The sequence below is a fragment of the Porcisia hertigi genome, chromosome 36 (genome assembly GCF_017918235.1).
Source record: "Porcisia hertigi strain C119 chromosome 36, whole genome shotgun sequence".
Classification (NCBI taxonomy): domain Eukaryota; phylum Euglenozoa; class Kinetoplastea; order Trypanosomatida; family Trypanosomatidae; genus Porcisia; species Porcisia hertigi.
Genome location: NC_090595.1, coordinates 2,296,211 through 2,322,032, shown reverse-complemented (window position 1 = coordinate 2,322,032; position 25,822 = coordinate 2,296,211). Strand labels below are relative to the sequence as shown.

The following is a 25,822-nucleotide window of genomic DNA, read 5'->3' as shown; positions in this document are numbered from 1 at the left end:
TCTTTACTTCTCTCTCTCTTCCCCACACTTCACGCTTTCCACACGGTTGACAGTTATATAGTTTTCATGATTTATTCCCTTTTGTCTCTGTCTGCTTTACTCCCCCTTTTCTTGCTCTATCGACACACATCCTGCTTTTCGTGAGTGAGTGTGTATGCGTGTGTACATGTATATGTGTACGCGATTTCTCCATCTTTCCTTAGCTTGCACAACATTCATGCTCATCATCCAACGCTCCACTCGGTGCACTCCTTCCCCCCTCTATATCAAAGCGCAAAAAAATATATAGCAGGCAAAGATAGAAGTTGGCGGCTTTCCTGTTACGTGTGTCATTTCCAATAGTGACGTATACCAACCACCTCTTAAGACTATATATATAATATTGGTAGTACTGCACATCATCTTTTCCTCCTTTTTTTTCCTGTTCCTGTCTGCTACGCTTGCGTGTTTCGTTTTGGGGTGTGTGCGGGCTAACCCTGGTTGGAAAAAACACAATCCTGTGTCGTTTTCTTTCTCGTGTTGAACAAAAAAAAATTGGCTGCACGCCCCCTCCCCCCTCTGTCTTTCTCTTGATTCTTTTTTACCTCTCCCGCTGAAGCTTTCTTCCCCTCTTTTTGTATGGAAACGCGTCAACATTTTCCTTTTTGTTATTTTTGCCATATTTTGTCTTTTTCTGATCATCGTTCTCTCCCTCTTCCACCTCACTCCTCTTTTTCTTTTTTATTTGTTAATTTACGTTTTTTTTTGTCCTCTCTGGCTCCTGTTTGGGGTGATTCCCCGTTGTAAGCTTTTCCTGGTCGTCTTGTCACTTCTACTGAACGCACACCACTGTCCCCCTCCCTCTTTTCCTCCTTTTTGCTCCGTGTGGGCGTGTGTGGGTGTGTATTCTGGGCCTCCCCGCGAGCGGCTGAGGTGCGAAAAGAGGTTTTATAGAACACCAGAAAAAAATATGAATATATATTTCTATTTCTCTCTCTCTTATGGTTGAGACTGTCTAGTTGTTCTTTGCCCTTGCCTGAATTCTTTTCCGCCATTAAGGCACACGTTTTCTTTTTGCTTTTTGCATCCCTTCGTTTGTCGCCCTTTCGCCATAGCCACATCTGCGGCCATCGTTGTGTCTGTGAGTGTATCCGAGTACAGTGTCATTGCTAGTTTTTTTTTTTAAGTGAGTGTGCATTGGTCTGTGCACTCCTTTTGTTTCAAGTCCCCGCCGTCTTCTTGCGTCGGCTTCCTTTGCTGTTGTGCTCTTCCGAGCGGATGCATTGTATTAGAGCTCGGCACCAGACGTAACGGCAGCAGCCGTTTTGCATCTTTTCTTTTTTGTTTTTCACACTCACTTAGCCCCCCCCCCTTTTTTTCCCCCTTTCCCCTTTGTGGGCTATTTCGTCTTTCCCTTCTCATTATCACTGAATCTTGGCTAGGCTGTTCCCCTTCTTCCCTCTTCTTCTTCCCTCGACTACCTTTCGTGACTACCATTGCTCATAATCGCACCCGTGTTTTCCTCTGTTTTCGTTTTCTGAAATACCCCCGCCGCCAACGGCTCTCTTCGATCTTGGAATTCTTGACTTTGTCTCGTTTTTGTTTTGTTCTTCCCCCGACTTGACTCTTTTCTTCTTCTTCTCCCCCCCCCCCCCCACCTACCCACCCACTCTTCATACGTGCCCCAGTACTCGAATCAGATCCAGCAGCGCACATCAGGGAGACGACAAGCAACAGGTAAATATTTGCACTCTCGCTGTCGTTTTCAGAAGTAGAGATGCCAGGGCCTCCGTTTTCCAACACTCTAGAGCCTGGCGTAGGTTCGGCCGCTGCTGCCGGGGAATCGGTTTCCTCTACCGAGGCGTCGACGGTTGGCCACCGCTCGGCCAAGCAGCCTCGTCATGTTGCCTTTCTCCTTGAGCGGGACCCGAAGGACAAGGAGGCGGCAGAGGCGCCACGCGCTGCTCGTCTTGGCTGGCGCAGCAGCGTCGGTGTGCGGCCCGCTGAGGAACGAAGGTCATTGAGTGGCAGGGCAGAGACCGATGCGCTACGGCAGCGGGCACTGCAATGCGGCGAGGATTTCCTTCGTGTAGCAAGCGGGCTCGGCTACGAGGTAGTGGCGCACACTCCTATGGCCTTTTTAAAGCGCGGGATGACCGACACGACGGCTGTGCCCGTCGCAGTGGCCAGACCTGAGAAGCACGCCAGCCCTGGTTTCGCGTCATCGAAGAGTTCGACGATGCGTATCGCTACCGGTGCTGCCCCTCGTAGCTCACCCTCGGTTGCTGCAACCACACTGGGTCTTGCCGCCACTTTCTCTTCCCATGGCACGCCGGCTTTCTTACTGGAGAGGGATCCCGACAGCTGCAGCAGCCGATCCAGCTCTCTCGGCACCGAGGAGCGGGTTGGGATGGTACCAGTGCTCAGCCCGCTGCTGCACGGCGGCGAACGATGTCAGCGTCGGCTTTCCATCGATGCGCCTCTGCGTGGGTTCGAGGTACAGGTTCCGCGCACGACTGGGGGGCATGCGCTGACATCTCGCTACCCTGCTACGTTTTCCTCTTCCCATTCCTTGCAGGAGGTAATATCCAACTATGCGGCCGACGGCAATGTCAGGCACACGTCGCCTCAACGTTACTCCCGCGCCGGCTTCGGGGCGGAACATCGCACCAACGACGGCGCCAACCCCCCGGCACCTGCGACTCTCAACAACCCCAGGGTTTTGCAGTCGACGCCCATCACAGGGCGCCCTTTGCCGTTGAGCGGGTCGCCGTCCCCTCATCCAGCCTTGCCGCCACGCACAGTTTTCTCGACCCGAGGCCAACCTGTATCCGCCTCACTCATGGCCCCTGGCCCGCAGAACAACACCTTTGCATTCCGCTTGTCTATGCTGGATGTCACCTCGTCGCATGCCACCAGCAACGTCAGCACTTCCGTCAGCACCGAACACCTAAACGGTCACGAATTTTCGAACGCTGGAGGGTCGCAGAACACGAACAACCGCTTCGTGACGCCTTTCACAGACGTACTGAACACACCGGTCGTGCGCATAACGGATGATGACGATTGGCCCCGAACGACGGGCCGCTCGATTCAGTAATGCAAGGAACCGAGGTATCCTCGGCTGTACTACCACGTAACTGCTTTCTAGCTCTCACAGCTTCCCTCGACATTTGGCATTGGCTGTGGTTTCTTGTTGGACCCTTCGAGCCAACGCACACAGTCTTTCTTGTTAGCCCTTCTCCCCTTACACCAGCTCTCCTTTTTTCCCTCCTTGCCCACACGCTGTCTTCGTCGCTTCGTGGGTTGCGTGTATGCTACAATCTCATGTCTAGTGGAGGGGGAGGTCTTCCCCCCTTTTTTTTCTAAGTTTGTTGCGCTCTTCTGTAACGTTGCGCGGCTCTCCCCCTTTTCTGCTTCATTTCCGCGTTTTTGAACCGTTTTGTTTTTCTTTCTCCGGTGATCACTCACTCTCTCTCTTCTCCCTGTTTCCCCCCTCTTTTTTTCACCCTTTTTCTGCTTTTGCATGTGCACAGTGCAATCGTTTCTATTTCCTAGATGGCACACCATCGCCACTCACCCAGCCGTGCCTCGCATTCCATGAAGCAGGTTTTTTTTTCGTACCCTTTCTTCTACTGTTTCCTCTTCGCCACCTTCGCAGTACGTTTGTTCAGGCTGCGACGCGTTTGTGTACGTTTACGAATGGCATCCATAAAAGGAGAAGCGCCTTCGAAGGGGGATCGTGACGGCCAGGGTCAGTCTATTTGTGTGGTGGACTCGGGGCGCCTGATGCGCTAATCTTGCGGTTCGTTTTCATATTCCTTTCTCCCCATACACCTGCTCTGATGAGTGGCATTTTTTTTTTTGCGGGGGGGGGAGAGGGGGTGGGCACCTTAATGTGGTGTCGGGGTGTAGTACCCACCCAGCAGAGGAGCCGTGCCGTCTGTATTCTCCTGCCAATGCCAAAACAATGTCTGGTGGTGACAGTGTGTAGCACCGACGGCGTAGGGAGAGGTCAGAGCAGCTCATCGCCACTACTGTCCGCAGTGGTGCTCTGGTCAGCGTCAGACCGGAGCGACTCGCAGCCGTGCACGCGCCTGTGCCACCCCTATATGGTAGGCGATGTGTCGAGGCGACTCGAGTGCAACACTGCCGGCGCTCGCTGCCTGCTGGTGTGGGGGGAGCCTTGGCGCCCTGAGGGATGCGCCCCGTGGCGACCGGCATGATGGAGGCGGCCTGCGAGACTGTGTGTGGGCAGGGCTTGAGGCGGGCGCGGTGCCGAGGTGAGTGAGCGGGCATTGACCCCGCGCGTGTCTAGCGTTGCATCGCGCCCCACGCGATTGGCCAGTGGAGAGGCTAGTAGGCCAGGGCCTCAGCTCATGTTGTATGACTGAACGGGCGCGTGGCCAAAAAGGATCGCGTAAAGAACGACGCTGTGGATTGCAACGTGCGGATAGCGGAGGTAGACCAGTCATGTGGGAGAGAAAAAAGAAAAAATGTACATGGTCCAGCGCTACACAATGGTCCCTTAGGGGAGGCGCAAGTGGTGAGAAGGGGGTGTGAGGTATTAGTGATAGTATATACATATATGTATACATATGCACTCATGAATGTATATCATGGCTTTTCTTCAATTTTTTCCCTTTGGAAGCTTTGTGGCAGGAGTGTGGGCAGAGGTGGGGAGGGGGAGGGGTGGGTGGGATGGGGCGATGACTGGAGGGCGATATGATGATCAGTGATTCGTAGTGCTTTCCGCCACTCCACTGACCTGCTTCCTCCTCCCCCTCCCCTTGATGACCCACAACGACAGAGACCCTTGGGTGGCGGGGAAATGGTGGGTGGGGAGCGGGTGAGAAATACACCAGTCTACGTTTTCGTTAGTAGCGCTACCCAATAAAGTCTGAAAGAGAATCGAAATCTCACTGACGGTTTTGCCGGTGGCAGCTGCGGGGGGGGTATCAACAGAGAGAGAGAGGTAGGGTATCGGGTTTGGTATGCGCTTCCGCACAGAAATGGAAAAATCGCCAGTCAGAGAGAGGGGGGGGGGGGGAGGAGTAATTTTTTTTGGGGAAGGGGAGAAATGAATTGGAATGCATCCTGCTTATTTTTTTGACATCACTCACTCACTCTCTCTCTCTCTCTCTTACCCCTGCTGTTTTTTTTTTCCGGCCCCGGTGGGATTCTCGCGAGGTGTGCGTAGTGCACGTTTTTTTTTTACCCTGTAGGGTTTCTTTTTTCCTGTTCCGATGTTCGTTTTGCTCATTTATGGGACGTGCAGTTGAACTCGCTGTCTTTGCGTGAGGTCTAACCCCCCCCTCCCACTCCCGCCCCCCAATCCCGTGCTCTTCTTCTTCCCCATTCTCTCCTGCCGTGTCGCCGGCGGGGTCTCTCTCTAATTTCATGGGAGCTTTCACCCTCACTGTGTGATATGTCGCCCTGCGCATGACTCACTTGTTTGCTGGATTGTGTTTGGCTTTTATTTTTGTTTCATTTTTTTCCGAACTGTTCGCGGGTGTGTTTGCCTCTATTTTCATTGTCAGTCGCATCCGTGTGTTTGTTTGCAGTCCGCGTGTGTTTCACAGGCGCGGTGTGTCATGTGCGCCACAGTGGGCTCTTTCTATATATACATGTCTTGCGCTGATCTATTTTTTGGTACCTTCGTGAGGTAACGCATCTGAGATGACAATGTCTCTGTCTAATTGGGTCGTTCTTACCTCTACCCAGATCTAGTCGACTTGCGGGCTCTCTCTTTTCTCCTCCCCATTCGCAGTTGATGCTTCTGTGTACCATTCGGTGGCTATGCTCTTCTTGCCCCGTACCTTTTTTCCCCCAGGTTCATGCACTTGTGTTTTTTCCCCCGCGTTTAAGAAAAAAGGTTTTTCTCCCCCCCCCCCGCCACCACTTCTCGCGACCAGGATGTACCGCCCTCTTTTACTCCCCGCCACATGTAGGTGAGAGGCGTTCAGAGCCGCATCATGTCTCAAACACACACGAGGGAGGAGTGAAGAGAATGCAACTCAAAACATCCATCTCGGGCAAAAAAAAGCCACAAGAACGGCTGGGCACGGGGACCAACAGTTTTTTTTTCCCCACAGCGTAGTGGAGACTGTCCAGTTTCTGTGTTTTTCATGCTGCTCTCCACAAATGAATCTTTGCATGCATTGATTATATGCTAACTACGGTTCCTCTTTCGTATTCTTTTTTTTTCTCGCCCTCACGCCGTAACCGTGGCCACGCTGTTCATAAGCTTAGCATGCGAGTTGAACGCAACACGCCAAAGAGTAAGACCTATACACCCCAAAAGTAAAAAGACACACACACACATATATACCTACACATATACGCACAAGACTGTTACTATTGCTACGGATCAACCATTCCAATAGGGCAGTCTTCTTTTTTTTTTGGCCCTAGAGCTTACACATCCAGGACTAACCGAGACGGCCGCCCCCCCCCCCCCCCTCCCCCCAATATGTGCGCCGCAGCAATAAAGAGAAATTCCACAAGAACTTGAACCAGAGCATATGCGCACCCCCTAAACACCCACATATATATCCATATACACAAACTGATACACATTGTACTGTGCGTGAGTCGGTGTTTCCCGGCTGTAGTATATCCCACACGCTCACAGACACCAAATACAAAGATTTTTAGATCTTTTCTTTTCCCGTACTTGACATATATACATAGAAACACTTTCTTGTCTTTTTTCTCACTGTTTTGCCTTCCCTGCTCCCCCCTTCCCCCGCTGCTCACGTCTCTCATCGTACATTGAAGTTTCCTTTCACTTCCACTTTTTAACCCCCCCACTCACACACACACACACACACACACACTGCAGAAACACGTAGTCGTGCGCGGGGCGGGTGTGCGGACTGACTCTTGGGGGACTCGTTTTCGTTGCGTCCCTCTCTTTTGTGCTTCAGTGTATTTTTTCTTTTGTCCTTTCGCCGTCATTGAGGACAGGGCAGATGCTGCCTCGGGAGTTGGTTCGCTCGCAGCGCCTGAGCTCTGGATGCTCGACGGCGTCGTTGCCAAGGCGGCCACCAGGCACTCCAGGTACTCGCCCCATATCTGCCAGTACTCCTCTCACCACACTCCCGCAAAACCAGCTTCCTGTGAAAAAATCGGTACTTGTGTTACCCCACAGCGGTATGTTATTAGGCCCAACCTCGCGGCAGAACTGCAGCGTATCCGACAGCTTTCACCCCTGGCTCAGCACTCCTCCCACGCAGGATGAAAAGGTGCGTGTCGCGGTTCGTTGCCGCCCTCCGAATCCGACTCAGGGGGAAAACATAGACGATGTGATCGTGTCTATGAACCCGTCGGCGAATCAAGTGTACCTGCTGGACCAGGAGGCCACTCCGTGGCGTGTGGACATGCCGCTGTGGTCGTCTCCTGGTGTGGACTGCGGCAAGTTACCCTCGATCACACAGGCTGATGTGTACAATGCGGTGGGGTGGCCCCTTCTTCAGCACGCACTGGAGGGCTACAATAGCACGCTCATGGCGTATGGGCAGACCGGTAGTGGCAAGACCTACACCATGATGGGTGAAAATCGTTGCAGCGAAGACGACGAGGGCGCTGGTATTATTCCCCGAATGTGCCGCGATCTCTTCCAGGAGCTGCGCAACCGCACCGTTACTGGCGCCGGCGGCGAAAGTCTCAGCTGGGAGGTCCACGTTCGCTACGTCGAGGTGTACTGCGAGAAAATCAGCGATCTTCTTAACTCCGGCGCATCGATCAGCATTCGCGAAGAGGTCACACCGCAAAGCGCCACATTCGCGCTGGTCGGGGCTCGCCGACTCAAGGTAACCACCACTGAGGACCTCCTCCAAGCGCTCACAATGGGCAACAAGTGGCGCCGCACGGCGGCCACGAAACTCAATGACCACAGTAGTCGAAGCCATGCTATTTTTCTGATTGACTTGACGGAGATTATATCTTTCACCGAGCCTGACGGCACTGTCGCCAGCGCACCCAGCAAGAGTCTTAGCATTCGCCTTGTCGATCTAGCCGGCAGTGAGCGGGTTAGTGAGACTGGGGTGTACGGACAGAAACTGAAGGAGGTGAACAACATCAATCTCTCTCTGTTCACCCTTGGCTGCGTGATCGAGTGCCTTTCTGACCCCAAGCGTCGCGGCATCAAGCCACCGTATCGCGATAGTGTTCTCACGAAGCTCCTCCGAGATGCGTTTGGCGGCAACAGCAAGACGACGATGGTTTGCACAGTCAGCCCTTGTGAAGCACAGCGTGCGCAAACAGCGCAAACGCTCCACTACGCAGCCAAAGCTCGCCATGTTCTGAACAAGCCTCGGGTCAAAGAGGACCCGTCTGCCATGGAACTGCGCCGTGCCAACGAAGAGCTCGTGACCTTGCGGCGCTTGTTGGACGAAGCGCAGCGCAATGGCAGCCACTATGAGTCCATTGAGGCGGAGCTGAGGGAGGCAAACATGCGGTTGCACCGCGAGCAGAATGATGCGAGGTTGCGCAAACAGGTGATGGAGAGGCGCGAGGCAGAGCTCGCTGCCAGGTTGCGGGAGCTTGAGGTTCAGCGCGAAGCCTACGAGGCGCAAATGCAGGCTCTTGAGGCCGAGGCCGAGCGAGCGCGTGTGCAGCACGGTAAGCGTGAAGGGGAGCTGCGTCGGGCACACGAGGCAACCACTGAGTACGCACGCGAACGACTCAAAGAGATGGAAAAGCAGCGTCTCTCCGCCGAGGCAGCGCTTGCCTCTAAAGAGCAGGAGCTGGTGCGCAGCCAGCGTGTCATTGAGGAGAAGATGCGGGCAGCAGAGGCGAGTTCGCGGCGCCGCATCGATGAGTTGCAGCGGCAGCGGAAGGAGTTGGAGAGGACAGTGAAGGAGAAGGAGCGGCTTGCCTCGATGCACGAGCGCGAAATGCGTCACAAGTGCAGCCAGGCTGAGGATGAGCTGAAGTCGATGGAGAGGCGTAAATTCCAGGTTGAAGAGGAGTGGGCGGCTAGGGTCAAGGCTCTCGAGACGGCTGCGAAGCAACGAGAGGAAGAAGTGGAGCGGCGGATTCGTGAGGCGCAGGGGGCCCAGTGCAAAGCTGAGGCCGCGGCACGTCGCCAAGAGGAGGAGATGCAGCGTAAATGGGTCGAAGCTGACAACAGGGCACGCGTGCTACAATCTGAGGTGGAAGCGAAGGAGGCTGAGCTGAAACGGCGCATGCAGGAGGCGAACCGCAAAGCTGAGCAGCGCGAGGAGGAGCTCAACGAGCGCCTGCGCAAGGCCGAGTGCGAACTCAATCGTCGTGAACGTGCTACGGCGCAACAGCGGCTGGAAATGGAGTCGCTTCGCCAGGCCACCGAGTTACAGTCAGAGACGAACCGCGCGAAGGAACGCACGATCGAGGAGGCGCACAACGTCCGCACCGAGTTTCTTCGGGCCCTTGAGGGGAAGCTTCAGCAGCGCGAAGAAGAGCTATGCAAGCAGCTGGATGAGGTGATGAGGGCGAAGCGAGAGTGGAACACGCAACTCACGAATGAAAAGGAGAAACTGTATGCAGAGAGTGAGGCCGCCTTGAAAATTGTTAAGCAGCGGGAGCTGGATGTCTCCCAGCACGAGGTGGAGCTTCGGCGGACAAACGACGAACTTGCTGGCAAACTGCGGGCACAGGAGATGCAGCTGGAGAGGCAGCGGATGGCGCTGTTGGCTGAGAGGAGCGAGTTCGAAACGATGTTGCAGCGAGACAGACGTGCGCTGCTGCGCGCGAAGGAGGAGATGCAGCTCGTTCAGGATCGCCACGACGTGGACTGCAGGATGCGGAAGGATAAGCTGCGCGAGTGGGAGGCGGAGCTGCGCGAGCGCCGCACTGAGATTGATACGGTGCAGAGGGAGCGTGAGTCCGCATTGCGCCAAAAGGAGGCTGCGCTAGTGAAGCTCCAGGACGCGACCATGGCGAGGGAGGTGGTAGTCTATCAGGCAGAGGAGCGCCTCAAGATGGAGACGACAGAACTTCAGCGCCGCACCAATGCTGCCGAGGTGGAGCGAGGGCGCCTGCATGCGAACCTTTTCACAAGCCTGCAGCGGTTTGGAATGCAACAAAGTGGCTGTGATGGCGCCAACTTATTGGAAATTGGCGGACTTGATGACGAGTGCATGTCCGAAGCGCTCATCGAGAACCAGGACCAAACCGAATCATCCACCGATGCTTTGAACCGACGAGAGCAGCGGTACTTTTACGCCTTTGAGAGTATGTACCGCGCGAGCATCCTGACTGAGGCAAGCATAGAGTTTCGCGGCTTGGTTCGCAACAACCAGCTGGAGGTACGCGACATACAGCGGCGTGCCGAGGTGATTGAGATGCAGGAGGCAGCGAGCGCGCTGCAGACAAAGCTGAGCGCGGCCTTGAGTGAGTCCAAGGCTGCAGAGTCGAAAGCAGCTATATCACAGGGACAGGTGGAGACTCTGAAAGGGGAGCTGGAGAGCCTGCGACAGCAGGCGATGGAGGTAAAGGTACAGATGGGCAGCGCCGTCTCTGCCGCCAAATTCGCGGAGGCGCAGGTTCGCCAGCTACGAGTTGAGGCCTACGAGGCCGACGCAAAGCACCGTGATCGCGAGCAGGAGTGTCAGTCGGCCATGATTGAGGCACAGAGCACCGCCGGCGCCGCCGCTCGCAGCTATAGTTTCCTTCACCAGCTAGCAATGCGCGTGTTGTTGGCGTGCGAAGAGCAGCAACGCGACCTTCTGGAACACCATGTGGCCGGTGAGCTTCAGCTAATGCGCCTTCTGCAGATATCCGACAGGCGCGTGCTGGATAAGGAGACTGCGATCCGCAAGTGGCAGTCGCTCTACCACCATCGTAGCGAGGAGGACACGTCGGTGAAGGAAAGGGACGACGTTGTGCGACAGAAGCGCGTTGACGAAGAGACGCAGCGCTATGAGAAATTTCAGCTCGACTCTGATACGCTCGCGCGCAGAGAGGATTGCCTCGCCGCAGAGTGGGAGCGGTTTGAACAGCGGGTGCTCGACTTTGAGAGTTGCCAACGCGCGCAGACCACGGAGTTGTCGCGGCAGGAGCAGGAGGTGAAGAAGTACTTGCTGGAATTGGAAGAGATGGACCAGCGCAAGATGCGTGAGTACGCTGAGCGCGAGCGGCGTCTTGTGGAGATGGCGGAAAGTCTCAAAATACGGCAGGCGTGTGTTCGTACCAACGCTCAGGATTTGTTTCGGTCACTTCTGCAACAGTCCGTGGACCAGCACTCGGCATTAGCAGGGGTGTATGAGGACCTGGAGCGTGCTTGTTTGCGTCGCGTGAAGTACTTGGCTCGGGAGAGGCAGCTCATTGATCAAGTACAGGGCGGTAACGTGGCTGCCATGCAGGAGCTTGTGAAGCTGCACGAGGAGTCCGGCGAGTCAGAGAAGAGGCAGCTAAAGAGACAAGCTCGGAAGCTGAAGGAGGAGGAGGTGCGGGGTAAGAAGCGACTGGTTGAACAGGAAGAGGAAATCCAGCGCTACCTGCTCGAGATCGAAAAGGAAGATGTTCACCGCAACGTGCTCTCGCAGAAGGGCCAGGAGTTGATGCGGGAGGCTGAGGAGCGTCTTTCCAAGGCGCAGTTCAAGGAGGCAGCGTTGCGCGATCTCGCCCGTCAAATTCACCTCGAGGCGATGGAGTCCGAGGGGCAGGCACGGACGATGGAGGCAACGCTTCGGCGAGAGGAAAAGTCCACACGCGAGAAGCTCAAGCATCGCAAGATCGAGCTGGAGCAGCGCCAGCGGGCCGCCAGCAGCGCCGCCGAGCATAACGAGCGGACGCTACTGGACATGGAGACGGACCTGCGGACACTTGTGAACAAGAACAAGGACGCCGAGCACGTGATCCAGACCCGCGAGGCGGAGATCAAACGGCAGAGGCTGTACTACATGGACCTTTCCAAAATGTTGGCTGAGCGCAATGAAATGCTCAGGAAGGAGCACGAGCTGCGCATCTGCGGTAAGAAGAACGCCAGCTCTCTGGCCAAGGACTTACTCGACGTCAACGACGCCCTGCGCAAGCAGTTGGGGACGTGGAAACAGAAGTTCGACGTCCTCCTCTCTGAAGGCAAGGTCGAGTGCGAGAAGTGCTCGTGGAAGAACAAGCGAGACACAACCGTGTGCATGTGTTGTGGGCATGCGGGTTTGCTGGAGTTGTCGCAAGCATGCTGATGTAAATGCCCATCCCCCCCCGTTTTTTTTTTTTGCAGTTTTCCCCGACGCTTTTTACTCCTCACCCAGGATTTATGTCCTATGCATTCCTGTGTGCCTTCAGCGTGTATCCCATCCTCCTTCCTCCCTTTCCTCTGGCTCCGCTACCAACACGCTGTACGAATACGCACAGGTAAGCACATAGCGCTAGGGCAGACCCAGCGAGAGAGAGAGAGGAAGAAATGCGATGGGCAGTGAAAGGCGTTTGATCTCTTTCCACATCTGTACTTGCATCTCTGTTGCCTCTCTCTCCCTCTTGTTGGATGTCAAGCGTAGATAATGCGTACCGTATTTCCATCAATATATCTCTCTATATAAACTATACGTTATTTGGTGCGTGCAAAACTACGTCGACTCTTCGCTGCACTGCTTCATGTCAAGTGAAATACTAAAAAAAAGCAAGCATTGTGGCGCCGCTCTCCTTTCTCCTCCCTCCTCTCTCTTTTCCCACCCATTTTTTCCCCTTTCCCTCATCTGCATTTTTTTTTGTTTTTTTTTGGTGCGTGTTGTGGGTTTTCACTCAGTGGCGCGGATGCTCAGAGCCTCTTCCATGACTGGATTTGTGGGGACATCTTCCGCCTTGACTCGTGGCGATACTACTTCACGGCGCTCTCTCCCTATCCTGTTTGTGGTCTTTTTATCTCGTGTGTGGGGGTGTGGTCAGTGCGTTTCACTTCCGCACATTGCTTTTCTGGGTTGTAGTGTTGTCTCGCCCCCTTTTTTCCCCTTTTGTCTTCTCACATGCTTGCGGGCATGGCTTTGCCGCCTCTCAGGTGTAGCTCATGAAAAGTACTTCTACAAGCACGAAAAGCTGTTCCTGTCCCCCCCCCCCCCCCCCCCCGCGTCCTGGGTCTATGCCGCCGTGATAGAGGCGTGCATTAGTGGCCATGGACTTTTATCTCTGTGGATGAGAGGGGCAGGGGCTGCTTCAAACAAGCTGCGGCTGCTACAATGTCGTGTCACTCATCCTTGATTCTTGTTCCTCTATTGTTTTGCTTTTTTCCCCTCTGGTTTCTCTCACTTTCTATTCCCCTCTTTCAACAACGGAAAAAAAAACGGTCCGCTGAATCGATACCGGTGCGCGTGTGATCCTCTTCCCCTCCCCCCCCCCTGTGTGTGTGCCTGGAAATGTGTGTATTTGTGTGCATGCGCTGGCTCTTTAGTACCCCTGGGGTGTACCGCCCGCCACTCTGTTGTTTGTGTCTTTCACCTCCTTCTTTTTCCCCCTTTTTCCCCCTTTTTCCCCAGACTTCTTCTCTTGATTCTTTTTAGAACTGTTCCCCGATGACCAGGGCTGAGCCCCCCTGGTGCTCTCTTTTTTTTTCTCTTTCATCTCCCCTTTGCTTACGTGGAAATAGAATTACTTCTCCCTCTAATCCCCCCCTCCCCCCCCCCCCCCTTACCCCTCAATCACCACGTTGCACCCAACGGGGGGGGGGAGGGGGGGGGGAGCGCCCAAGTAGAGGCGCAAACTAGACTTTTTTATTGAGTTTTTTTTTTTGGTGTCTATGACGTGCCATCTTTTGCTTCTCCGGTGCGCTCTTCCATGTACTAATATTTTGGATCAAATTGCTGACGAGTGTGAAGAGGAATGCGTGTGAGGCAGGGCGTAGGGGACGAACTCAAGGGCGTTTGCACAGGTGAGTGTATTGATATGGCTACAGCTCAATGCAGGTAGGTAAATGCCATCAAATCAGCATATCGTTGTCCAGGCCCACACGCGGCTCCTCTGGCTCCCTAAAAAAAAATGTCTCTCATCCTCCACCGGCGCTCTACAGTTTTGGTGAGGGACGGCAGCGCTACGGAGTGGGCGTGACGCTACCGTGAGGTGTATCGGCTTCTACACCAGGAGGAAAAAAACGGAGCTCTCTCTAGCTAGCTAGTCACATCCAGTAGGTGACACACGCACACACGCACACACACACACACACACACACATTGCTCTTCACTTCCTTTCTTCCGTGGTCCTGCATTTTTGTTTCACGCCTTTTTTGCTTTCTCGCACAGTTGAGAGGGGCCCGGTGCAGACGGTAGAAGTCGGTGCCCAGGGTCCCCCCTACTCCATCCTTTCTTGCCGCTCGAGGTGGCAACGGAAACAGGGGTGGTACTACGCACTGTTGAGGCGATGAGATAGCCTGCACCTGTCGCCGTGAAGCATATTGGAAAGAGGGTGCGCGCCTGTTTCTCTAGAGAACCGTCGGCACACAGTGAGCATCCTGCTTTCTTTATTAAATTCAACTCGGGGCGCCCTCGCTTCTTTTTCACGCCTCTCTAGATCACTCACTGGCACCCGTGTGACGAGGCCGCCTATTTCACGACTTCTGCCCGCTTTTCTTTCCCCATCAGGAGATAGTCCCCCTCACTCTGCAGACCCTCTGCAACTTCTCCTCTGCTTTCTTCCAACACGGTCAAGTCTCCTTTTTTTACCACTCAGCGTGTTTTCCACACAGTGGAACCCGCTAATGATGCATCCTAGCGCGTCTACGCAGCAACTGCTCGATGAGCTTGCCGCGCGAGAGCGACGAGTCCTGCAGCAGTTACGCGAACTCTCCGCCATGCGCCAGTCTCCGATAGCCCCTAGTCGTCCGTACGCGAGTTTGCCAGTGACACCGATGCGGCTCGACACTGCGTCGCTGCACCCCGCGCCATCTGCACCGCTACCACAACCGCCTCCCTCACCTTCAGGCGCCACGGGGCATGAAAGGCATCAAGTGGAGGTGCTGTCATGGCGCCAACAGACCAACCGGCTCCATAACATCAACCCACAGTCACGTGAGACTGTTGGCAACCTGGAGCGAGACCTTCAGAGACTTCAGTACCTACTGCGGCAGAGCCCCCTCACTGGGACCAAGCGCGTGACTGCAGACGCGGGCGACGAAAACGTTCCAAGGGCGACCAACGCTGACCGGCTGCAGCTGTATAGCCCGACAGTGTACGGAGAGGGCGGCGTTGCCGTGGCTCGTGAGAAGAGAACACGCGAGGGGCGCCAGCCTAACTTGAGTGCGTCCCCGGTGACGCCGGAGGTGAAGCGTGACCGACCAGAGGCAGAGGCCCACGACGCTTCACCGCCGTCTCTGACCGCTCTCTCATCGTACTCAGCGATGTCCCCAGGGCGTCCAGATGGCCGCTCACCCTCCTTACCACGACGCAGTACAGTACTGTGCATGGATGAGGAGCCGGACGACGGGGACGTGGCGCTCGCTTATGACGCTTTAAAACGTTTCTCTCGAGTCGCTACGGGAATGGTAACCGGTGCGGCAGGGGACGGCTTCAGAGAGGGGAGTGCAATCGTGTTTCCTGGACGGGTTACAGCGAAGGCGGCAGCTGGTGTTGGGATGTCTCCCTACCGCGAGCCAGACGACATTGTGCGGAGCGAGACGTGCAATTGGCAGCACGCCGCTTCTGCCATCTCCCATTCCACGAGTGAGTGGCGACGTTCTCCGGTGCGGTGGTTTTTTCTTTCTCCTGCTGCAACCGCCTCAACTGAAAAGGTGGAGCCGCAATACGGGGTGCGTGAGGAGGGGGGAGAAGTGACAACGCTACGCGGGCCTGCGCTGGAAACCTGGGCTGCACAGGGCTCGGCGCATCGCGTGTTTCACGAAGGAACGCATCTCGCCTCGGCCTTCATGGAAAATTCGCTACCACAGAAAGAAGTGTCTTCTCAGGCTTCAGGTGCATTCCTGTCGCCATCTCGCCCAGGGCAGTCGTTCAATGTAGACGCGCCTCAACACCCAGCCGTGCCGAGCGCCAGCCCACCTCCTCGCTTCCCAGGGCTGTTCCCTTCCACCCTTACCCAAATCCGTCAACATCCAGCTTCCACGGCGGGGCTCACCTTCCCTACTCTTGCTGTTGACAAGGAAAGACCTCCGGCACCCTTGATTGCTTTGTCACCAAGGAACTCGACAACACCGAAACCAGCTTTGCCGAGCAGAGGGGAGTCTTATGGGCGTAACGTATTAGGGAACGTTCAGCCTTCATGTGCTGCATCTGCCTTACCGCACAGTTCCAAGCGAACCACCTCGTATGCACTGAGGGCTTTCTACGCGCGGGAGTCTAGAGCAGGCTCCCTACTGACACCTATGTGGGAAGAGAGTGTCCTATAACACACAAAAAAGGCACAGACGGACTGCAGCAGCAACATCTGGGGAGTTTAAGGGGGCAGGGCGGCAGGGGGCCGCATGACCGCTTTTTTTTTGGCACCACTAGGCGAGAGGGTGCTGCAACAGAGGCTCTGCCATGAACCTGTTTTTCTTTTGTTTTTCCCCCTTATTTGGTGCACAAACACATGCGCATATTCACCTCTCCGCCATCATGGCGGGACGTGTCATTCGTGAACCGAAATAAAGACGTCACTTTCAGCCTACCTGGAAGACCGTCTACCCCCCACAGAGACGCGCATCCACGTTTGCACCCGCTTGCTGCTGCCATATGTGCATGTGCGCACTCGCTCTTCTGCCGACTCAATGTTTCCGGATGTGTTTTACTGCAGAAGCAATTTTTTTTCCCAAATATTATTCAGTTTCAGAGCGCTCCCCTCCTTTTGGATGAGTGGCAGTTTTTTTTTTTTGCGGGGGGGGGAGGGGAGGGGGGGGTGGGCACCTTAATGTGGTGTCGGGGTGCAGTACCCACCCAGCAGAGGAGCCGTGCCGTCTGTATTCTCTTGCCAATGCCAAAACAATGTCTGGTGGTGACAGTGTGTAGCACCGACGGCGTAGGGAGAGGTCAGAGCAGCTCATCGCCACTACTGTCCGCGGTGGTGCTCTGGCCAGCGTCAGACTGGAGCGACTCGCAGCCGTGCGCGCGCCTGTGCCACCCCTATATGGTAGGCGATGTGTCGAGGCGACTCGAGTGCAACACTGCCGGCGCTCGCTGCCTGCTGGTGTGGGGGGAGCCTTGGCGCCCTGAGGGATGCGCCCCGTGGCGACCGGCATGATGGAGGCGGCCTGCGAGACTGTGTGTGGGCAGGGCTTGAGGCGGGCGCGGTGCCGAGGTGAGTGAGCGGGCATTGACCCCGCGCGTGTCTAGCGTTGCATCGCGCCCCACGCGATTGGCCAGTGGAGAGGCTAGTAGGCCAGGGCCTCAGCTCATGTTGTATGGCTGAATGGACGCACTGCCACCGAAGGTGGACATAAAGAAAAAATGAAGTCTCTCACTTTGTACGGCTACCAACCTCTTTTTCCTTCCCGTCTCTAACGACATTGGGGTTGCCCCCTTTGTTATTTTGCTGTTGTTTTGAGGATTTGGGCATCTTGACTTGAGATAGCTCACTGCGACGAACCGGAGTACTCTCCACGACCACAGCAGCAGCACACATTCTGGGAATTTTCCTGCTCCTTTTCTCGCACATACCGCCCTCAGCTTCTCTCTCTTTTTGAATACATATATTTTTGGCGTGTTTACACCCCGTTGTCAAACACAATTGACGATCACGCGTCCGTTTGGAAAAACACAGAAAAAAGGGTGCGGGTAAACAGAGAAGGGGGAGGAGGTGGTGTGTGTGGGTGTGTGTGTGTGTGGGCGCAAGAGGGGAGCCAAGTGTGCTACCCAAAAGGGGGGAAGAAAGCCAAGGATACGAAGGGGGGGGGAGAGAGGCTCACAGCGGTTTAGAGGCAAGCCAGACCCTGAGAGCTGCTGCCCCCTTCTCCCCCTTGCCGCGCACCGCTCAGACATGGCTGAATCAACCGTTTCTCTACCTCCTGGGTTGACGCAGTCGACGCAGGTCTGTGTGAATTTTACTAGAGATGATGCATTGGTGTCGACTCCTAAGGTACTGATCGGCACCACTGACGAAGGTGGTCGCGCCCCTCGCCACCGTGAAAGCCGACGCATACAGTTCATCGATGACGGCAAACTGTTCGAGGGCCACTTCACCGTTCAGTCGCGCAATCTCAAATCAATCATTCAGTACCTGGTGGATCGGCAGAGTGAACAGGATGTCATCATTCAAGATTTGCAGAGTCAGGTGCAACTGTTGCGTACTCGTCAGGTCAAATCCAGGCAACGGGCGAGAGGGGATGACGGAATGCTACTTCGGGCCGCCGCCGGCTCTAGTAAGGCCTCTCCCGGGGGTGATATAGGAGAACGCGTGAAGAGTATTGAGCAGTTTCTCCAGCTTTGGGGTGTGCGCCTCAGCGATGTCGCGGAGCTGGTGGCGGAGTACGGTGACCCCATCATCACCCCCGACGCGTACACTTCGTATCTGCTGGATCTCCCCCCTTTTCGCTCCACACGTCGCGAGGTGCGGGCTCTCTTGGTCAATGCCAGCCAGCAGACGGTCGGCGGCGCTGCTGCGGCAGCGGTGAACGACACGGCAGCCCGTCGGCGGAACAACCACAATCCACCCAAACGAGAACTTTCCTCTGCCGGCTCTTCGCATGATACCGAGAAGAAGAGCGCCGATGTTGCCACAGAGACGGCACTTGAGAAGGCGACTGCCGCACTCGAGAAGGCGGAGACACTCCTTGAAGAGCTGCGTGGCGCTCTTGCCAGACCACCGCCGCCCTCGTTTACCAAGGCTCGGCGACCAGAGACCTCGGCACCGGATACCACCAAAAGCAGCAGTGCCGTCACCGCCACTGCAGTCGACCACGAGGCCCGCGCAGACATTGATGAGCTCGGCGACTATGTGATGCGCCGTTTCCAGGAGCTGGAGAGACAGTCCCTCATGACAGCAGCCAGTGTGGCCAGGGCCGCCTCCGCACCGCGAGCGGAGAGGAGCGGTGGCGGCAGTGGAGGTGGAGACGGGGCGGTTCCTGCCAAAGCTGCCGCGGCGCGCGTCAAACAGGCGCAGGTGAAGAAGCCCGTCGTAAGCGCCACGCCACCCACGTCCGCGCCGGAGCCGCCGCCGCCGCTGCCGCCCACGATACTCACACCCAGTGAATTCATCGATAATGTCGCCCGTGAGGATGCTGCGGCATCCCTTGACCTCCTAGAGGATCTGGAGGCATCAGTGGAGCGTCGGTTCAAAGAGGTGAATGCTGCCCTAGCGAAGCTTGCAATGCGCACCGCCTCTATGGCAAAGAATACCTCCGGCGGCGCCCCTGCTGTGGCAGAGCCTGAAAAGCAGCAGCAGCAGCAGCAGCAGCTGCAGCAGCGGACCGGCTTGTCGATGTCCTCGAAGGCTATGCCGAGCAAGTCGCGCTCGCCTTCTCCAGGCAAGCGGGTTGAGAAGAATCATGAAGCGAAGCCAGTGGAGGAGAATGTTGAGATGGAGCTGGAGGATACCCGTATGCCACCGTTGCCCACCGAAATGCCGCCCGCCGCCTCCAAAGTGTCTCGCCCACCCAAAAGCAAAGCCAAACCTCCTGTTAAAGAGCATGGTGGACAACCCATCACTGCCGCTGGGGTCGATCAGGTGGCCAGGGAGGAGACAGCGGCCCTCGCCGACCGAGTCGGTGACCTCGAAGAGGAGCTGCTGGAGCGGTGGCAGGCGATGGAGGAGCGACTGCGCATTATCGGCAGAGCCGCCCTGAAGCAGAGCGCGGCTGATTTCACTACAAGGCCAGGCGGCACAGCTGTCAATGCGATGAGCCGCGCCCCTGTGGTCGATCGCAAAGCCCGTGAGGACGCTGCCCTCTCCCTTATGAGACTGCAGCTCCTGGAAAAGGAGCTGGCGCAGCTAAAGCAGCAATGGGGCTCTTCAGGGGCTTCTGTGAAGTTGCCTATTGGAAGCGTCGGCCCGCCTACAAGTGCAAGCGAAGGTTCACCCGTGATGCCCGTCGTGTCTACGGAGCCGAGGGTGCCGCTGCGGGACTCGTATGGTAGCAAGGTGACAGACCTCGAAGTGGAGGTGGAGCAGCGAATGGCGGAGGTGAATCAGGCCATCGCACAACTGAGAGGCGGTCCCCTGGGAGCCACTTTCGACCTCGGCGCCGTTGGTTTCAAAGCAAAAATCAGAGGTGATACGGATCCAGTAAAGGGGCTCCCCGATCTCAACTCGCTGCCGTGGACGGCCTCCTTGGCGCTGTCAGCGAAAGACATTGAATCGCTGCCAGAGCAGGGGCAAGCCTATCGACCAACTGCTGCTTCGCTCTCCGCGTTCTCGAATCAAAGCCAGCTAACTTTACGCGCACAGGAGGCTGATGTGCTCTCTGGCGCAGTGACAGCGGCAAGCTCGTCTGAAGAGGGTCCGTCGCAGCCTGTGGCGGCGAGTCCGTTTCAGGTGGCCTTCAACAAAAGCCCTGAAGTTGACTCCCTCACCGCGTACCCGATAGTCGAGGCCGCCTCGGGGACGCAACGCATGATTGTCAGTCGCCTACGCCCCCCTGGCGCGCCGACGTTTGGTTCCAATCTTGTGCAGCGTATTGTGGTCGACTTACCGGCAGACGCCGAGGTGGGCGTTATTGATGCGGCAGGAATGCACGTTTGTGCGCCGAGCGGTGCTGCCCCTGCTGCCGCACCTTCCAGTTTCGATGTACAACATGAAATAGCCGCCGCGAGTAGGTCTTCCCAACTCAAAAACCACACCTTCTCCGTTTCTTCTGTATCCGGAGCCCCCAGGGGGAGTATCCAACGTGTTCACGAGTTTGGGGTTCCGGCTGTCTCACCAGAAACACTCACTTCTTCGCATCAGCACCGCTGCGAGACTCTAGGTCACACTGTACCGTGAATGGTAGTCCATTGCGCGTGGTGTGATGTCGAGAAGACAGCGGAGTTGACTTCCATGTACTCCTCCGTAGATCCTCATGTGTGAGCGGTCAAAGATGTGAGGAAGGGGGCGCGGGCGCTGTGTGTCTTTGCGTGGGGCGCTTTCATGCTGCGGATTCACGCCTTGACATGGGGATGGGGAGGGGGGGGTGGGGGAGGAGGGCATCCCTGCATTCTCGTCGCCGATCTCCCCCGTCTCCGCTTTGGGAAGAGGGTGCAGTAGGCAGAGCCGTCCCCGATCAGCTTCACACAAAAGTTTATGTACACTAGTGATGCGTCTTTATTTGTTTGTTGCGGGTTGTCGCTTGTTTTCGTAGAGGGGGGGGGGTTGGGTAAAATTTTTTTCATTTTTTTGTTTTCATTGCCTGGATTTACAACAATGGTCACTACTTCACGCGATGCACGTATCTCTTCTGCCTTTAGACTACGAATGTTTGTGTGGCTTAGGTAAAGCGTCTGGGCGGTTGCAGCCGTGTGCGTGTGCGTTATCCCGTGCTCACATCTAAGGGAGCGACACACCTACACACACGCTCTCCCCTCCCTAAACAGACGCACACCAACACATCCACACAGCCAAACGTTAAAAAGGAAAGAGAAAAGTGTAGAGGAGACACAAGGGGAGCCACACGGTGTGGAGGAAGGGAGAGGGAAAGGAAGAAACAACAATAGAGGAAAGGGTGAGTGGGGATTATTTAGAGCTCTCGGAGACGGGATCATGAGCTGTAGTCCCCCCCCACCCCCTCCCTCCTTCCGCTACTCCTTTCTCCCTCGCTCATGTCTTTTTGTTTTCCTTCCATTATTTCGCGTCGCTTTTCGTTTCGGTGCCTTCGTTTGTCTGTGCCCCTTGCCCACCTCTGTGCACTCTCCACGCACCACCGCCACTTCACACCGGCTGTTTTTTTTTCCCTGCCCATCAATTCCCCAATGTATATGCACGGTTTCAGTGGGTCCCATGTGTTGAACAATGACCAATTATGTTCGTCATTGTTTTTAGTCATCACGGTTGCTGTTGCCGTCCTTTTCCGGATGGCTGTGTCCACCCTCTGTGTCCTCTCCCCTTTCTCTCTTTGGAGGTATCCTTCCTTCCGCAATGTTTGTCTTGCTCAGGTCGTGCACCCCCTCTCTCTTTCTTTCCAACGTTTCCATAGCCTTCTATTTGTTTGCTTGCTACCTCTTTGTCTTCCTCGTGCGTTCGCTGCTGTGTGTACCGCAGCTTTTCTGCGGGGTGTCTGCCGCAACTGTAGCTCGGCTTCAAAAAAAAAACGAATCACAACAAAAGCGAGAGACTAAAGGCACAACTGTACAATAAAAACAGAGGGGAAAGAAGGGGGTGCGCCATCCAGCATGCACGTCCACGCACCAAGGTAGAGAGGGGGGGGGCGCACAGGCGATCCGGACACACCCCACTAAAATAGAAGGAAAGTATCGCTGGATGAACGTATATGGGAGAGTCCTGCAAACTCACAATGACTGCCGTAGCTCTACGCGACTTTTTCCTCTTGCGACACTTTCCCCGTTTTCCGGTGCATCAGCGAAGCCCGGGCGGCCTCTCTTTTCCCTTCTCTCAGGTGGGATAGGTGGTGGGGTCTGAAAAATCTTTGGAGGGCGCCTCTGAAGTGATTGAGCTCGGACAGTCTGGCACGCCCACGTGTGTGCAATGCTTATCTGATTGCCCACCTTCAAAGCCTCGGGCCATCTATGTCTTCTAGTTGTTTGTCAAATCAAACTCATTGGCTCTCTCTCTCTCTCATTTTCTATCTCCCCCCTGTTTCTCTCGTGCGGTCTCACGTTTGTATTGCTCTACCGCTCGACTCCCTCCTCTATTTAGTCTCTATCCCCCTTTCACCTCCCCCTTCCCCTCCTCCCTCTCCCCCAAACGCGGGTGAACGCCGTAGCACTTCGTTCCATGAGCGTGTGAATTTAGGCTGTGCCTTCTCGTGTCTTCAGCAGTACGAAAGCGGCAGCCAACATTGCACTGAGTTGTTTGTCATTATACTTTTTGGAGAGACTCAGCTGCTTCTCGCACTGCGTAATTCCGTAGAGGGGGAGGCAAGATTTTTTTCTTCACTGTCTTTCTCCTCCTTTTCTCACACACTCTCTCTCTTCCTTTCCTTCTGTTGTGTTTTTTTTTTGTTTCCTTGTTTGATCTGCAGGCGAGGGGTCAGGGGTATTTCTGACCTTGACATACATTCAACCTACACGCCGACGTCGACGCACGAAAAAAAAAAATTGCTGCTCTTGACTCTTGTCAAGAGAACCATACCCCCCACCCTTTTTTCCTCTTCTTGTGTTGGCGTTAGTGGTTGGCCGCACGTTCAGACTTCCTCTGTGAGTGCACCTGCAGGGACACAACACACTTGCCGATCTCTTCCCTAAGCGCCACCCTACGCGCCTCGCCCCCCCCCCCTTTCCCTCCTCCCCCCTACACACAGGTTTGCACCGTGCACCACAGCCATGCCGAGCATTGACATCGATGTGACAAATGTCCCGGATATTATCGAGGCACAATTGACGCTGAGCTACAGCCGCCTGTCGGATGTGATACGCACCATTGTGGACCAGGGCAATGTCCACGAGGATGACATCACTGATATCCGCGGCCTCCTAACAAAACTCGCGAGAGAGAACAGCGCTTTGCGTGACGAACTTCAGGCCCTTAAGGAGGCGAAGGGCCCCGACCAGGAGGTCGTTACCGCACTCGGGGAGCTCAGATCTATGGTGGCTCAGCTCTCGGAAAAGGTCGAGGCGAACGCAGAAGACATAAAGGCCAGCGCGGCAGCCCGTGAGGAATTCACTATGGGTCTGGAAAAGCAGTTGGGTGAGCAACAGACAGCCTCAAAGGCCACCCTAGACCGCCACGCTGGTGAGGTGGACCAGCGGCTGTCCAGAACTGAGAGGTCCCTGCGCGCGGTGCAGGCTTTCATCGATTTATGGGGTGGTGCACCGGAGCAGGTGTCGGAGATGGGCAGGCGGAACAGCACTCAGGAGATGGAGCACAGCCTTGAGAACCGCACCCGGTATGTTCTCTCACTGCCAGCCTTTCAAAAGATGGAGGAAGAGATGGAGGTGCTGCGCGCGCTGCTACAACGTCAAGCGTCGGACGCGCTTGCTACTAAGACGTGCGAGGCGGCGCGGTTGAGTCGCAAGTCCTCCTACACAGCTGCAGTGGCCGCTCCTGTGGACATGGTGGATTACTCCGGCGAGATCAAAACCCTCACCAGTGCGCTGCGCTTACTGGAGCATGACGTACAGGCAGTGCAGAGGGAACGCTTGCAGCCGTTGGAGTTGGCGGTGCGCGAGTTGCAGGCGAGGGCCAACTCAGAGAAGCTCATCAGAGGGAGGGATAATAATGTTGAGCATTTGCTTGGCCAGATCGGTCAACTCGAGGGTCGTCTCAACAACTTGCTTGGCCAAGCCGTAGAGGCAAAGGAAGATGACGCGGGTGCGGCCAAACTCGGAATGGTGGACTTGGCACACCGGGTTACACTCTTGGAGGAGACCTTGGAGGGCTATCCACATGACAAGCACGCCACACTGGCCACCGGCAGTTTAGCAGCTGGGGGTGAGGTGGTTAACGCAGATCGTCTGGCTGGAGAGGCGGCGGTGCGTCCCTCGTCGGGGCATTCAGGCAGTACGCCTGCCACCGGACGTCTGCCTTTGAATGGTGTGGGTAGCAGTGGTATTCTGCCTGCACTCACCAAGGAGGTGCCGAGCAGCAGCACCAGCTCCGTGAATGAGGGTGGATTGGCGTCGCGGCCACCTCGCCACGCATCTTCGGCTCGTCCCAGTCCGCGCACACCCGAGGTTTCGCAGCCGACGGTGGATGAGCTACGTCTGCTGGAGGCATCGCAGCCTAGAGGCACCTCCGATGGCCGGCGTGTTTCACTTGCTGTAGAGCCGGACGGTGGCCTCTGCCGCCGTGTAGCCCAGTTAGAGGAGAACGCTGCCATCCTGGAAGTGAATAAAGCAGATCGCAAAGAGGTGCGTGCGCTAGAGGAGGCGCTACGTAACGCCCTTGAAGGCATACATCAATCGCATCAGCAGCATCAACAGGCGCTGCCACCGCATACTGTGTCCTCGAACTCTGCCTACAGCGCACCGCCACTGGTACCGCAGCGTCCCGCTTCCGTTGGTAGCCGAGGCTTCATTCCGGAATACGCAGCACAGCAGCGGCGTGCAGAGAGCTTTACTCGGCCGCACACCTCAGCTGCTGCACTGGGTCGCCCCATGTTTATCGGATCGTCAACGTCGATTTACCTACGCGACGGAATGAGGCTGACAAATGCCACGGTATCGTCCGCGCCGCCGCATCAGAACTGAGGTCGTTGTGCGTGTGCAGCAGGGAGCTGGTCTACGATCAGCACAATTGCATGGATATTGGGAGTAGAGGCAACGATCCGAACGAGCAGTGCTTTGCCTATACATCTTCCCCATCTTCCGTGTGTGTGTGCGTGTATGTATGTATGTGTATGTATGTCTGTGTGTGTGTGTGTGTCTGTTTGGTTGCCACTGCGCTAGAGAGATCAGATTCGGGTGGGTGTGGTGAGATGGGCCTTTACTGTTTCATTCCTGTCCTGCATTCTGAGGCTGGTCTAGCGGACTTTTCAGTGTACGCCAGAGTTGCTGCTTGCAGGATTACACTGGTGAACGCATCTTTGAGACACCTTCACACCGACACCTTGTTTCTTAGCTTGCTCCATACACTCCACCCTTCATTCACACTCCTGTTTTGCCACCAGCCACATGCGTATTTCACAAACGTGATGCGGTTCTCCGTTCGTTTGAAATATTTACGCTTTCCGTAGGTACCCGTCATCTTCAGTTCTGTGGTTGGGGAGGCCTTTCCGATATCTCTCCCCCCAACTCCTTTCGTTTGTGTTTCCTGTGTGCTTTGCACACCAATCGCGAGTTTTTTTTTCCGTTTCTCGATGTTTGAATTTGTTCATTATGGTCATTCCCCCAGCATATGGTTGCGCGTGCGTCTCGAT

The 25,822-nt window shown here is 55.7% G+C and overlaps 5 protein-coding genes across 5 annotated transcripts; all 5 read left to right on the top strand.

Annotated features, from left to right (window-relative positions):
• Positions 1-1,756: 1,756 nt before the first annotated feature.
• JKF63_00575 (uncharacterized protein) lies at positions 1,757-3,079 on the top strand (the record flags this gene model as incomplete). The annotated part of the gene is made up of 1 exon (XM_067896626.1): positions 1,757-3,079. The coding sequence occupies one exon, from the start codon at positions 1,757-1,759 to the stop codon at positions 3,077-3,079; it is 1,323 nt and encodes a 440-aa protein (XP_067752783.1).
• Positions 3,080-6,953: 3,874 nt separating this feature from the next.
• Positions 6,954-12,149, top strand: JKF63_00574 (uncharacterized protein; the record flags this gene model as incomplete). The annotated part of the gene is made up of 1 exon (XM_067896625.1): positions 6,954-12,149. The coding sequence occupies one exon, from the start codon at positions 6,954-6,956 to the stop codon at positions 12,147-12,149; it is 5,196 nt and encodes a 1,731-aa protein (XP_067752782.1).
• A 2,504-nt stretch (positions 12,150-14,653) lies between these two features.
• JKF63_00573 (uncharacterized protein) lies at positions 14,654-16,291 on the top strand (the record flags this gene model as incomplete). Its single annotated transcript, XM_067896624.1, has 1 exon — positions 14,654-16,291. One exon carries the CDS (start codon positions 14,654-14,656, stop codon positions 16,289-16,291), a length of 1,638 nt encoding a protein of 545 aa, XP_067752781.1.
• Positions 16,292-17,856: 1,565 nt separating this feature from the next.
• Positions 17,857-20,796, top strand: JKF63_00572 (uncharacterized protein; the record flags this gene model as incomplete). The annotated part of the gene is made up of 1 exon (XM_067896623.1): positions 17,857-20,796. The coding sequence occupies one exon, from the start codon at positions 17,857-17,859 to the stop codon at positions 20,794-20,796; it is 2,940 nt and encodes a 979-aa protein (XP_067752780.1).
• A 2,492-nt stretch (positions 20,797-23,288) lies between these two features.
• On the top strand, positions 23,289-25,154 carry JKF63_00571 (uncharacterized protein; the record flags this gene model as incomplete). Its single annotated transcript, XM_067896622.1, has 1 exon — positions 23,289-25,154. The coding sequence occupies one exon, from the start codon at positions 23,289-23,291 to the stop codon at positions 25,152-25,154; it is 1,866 nt and encodes a 621-aa protein (XP_067752779.1).
• Positions 25,155-25,822: the final 668 nt, after the last annotated feature.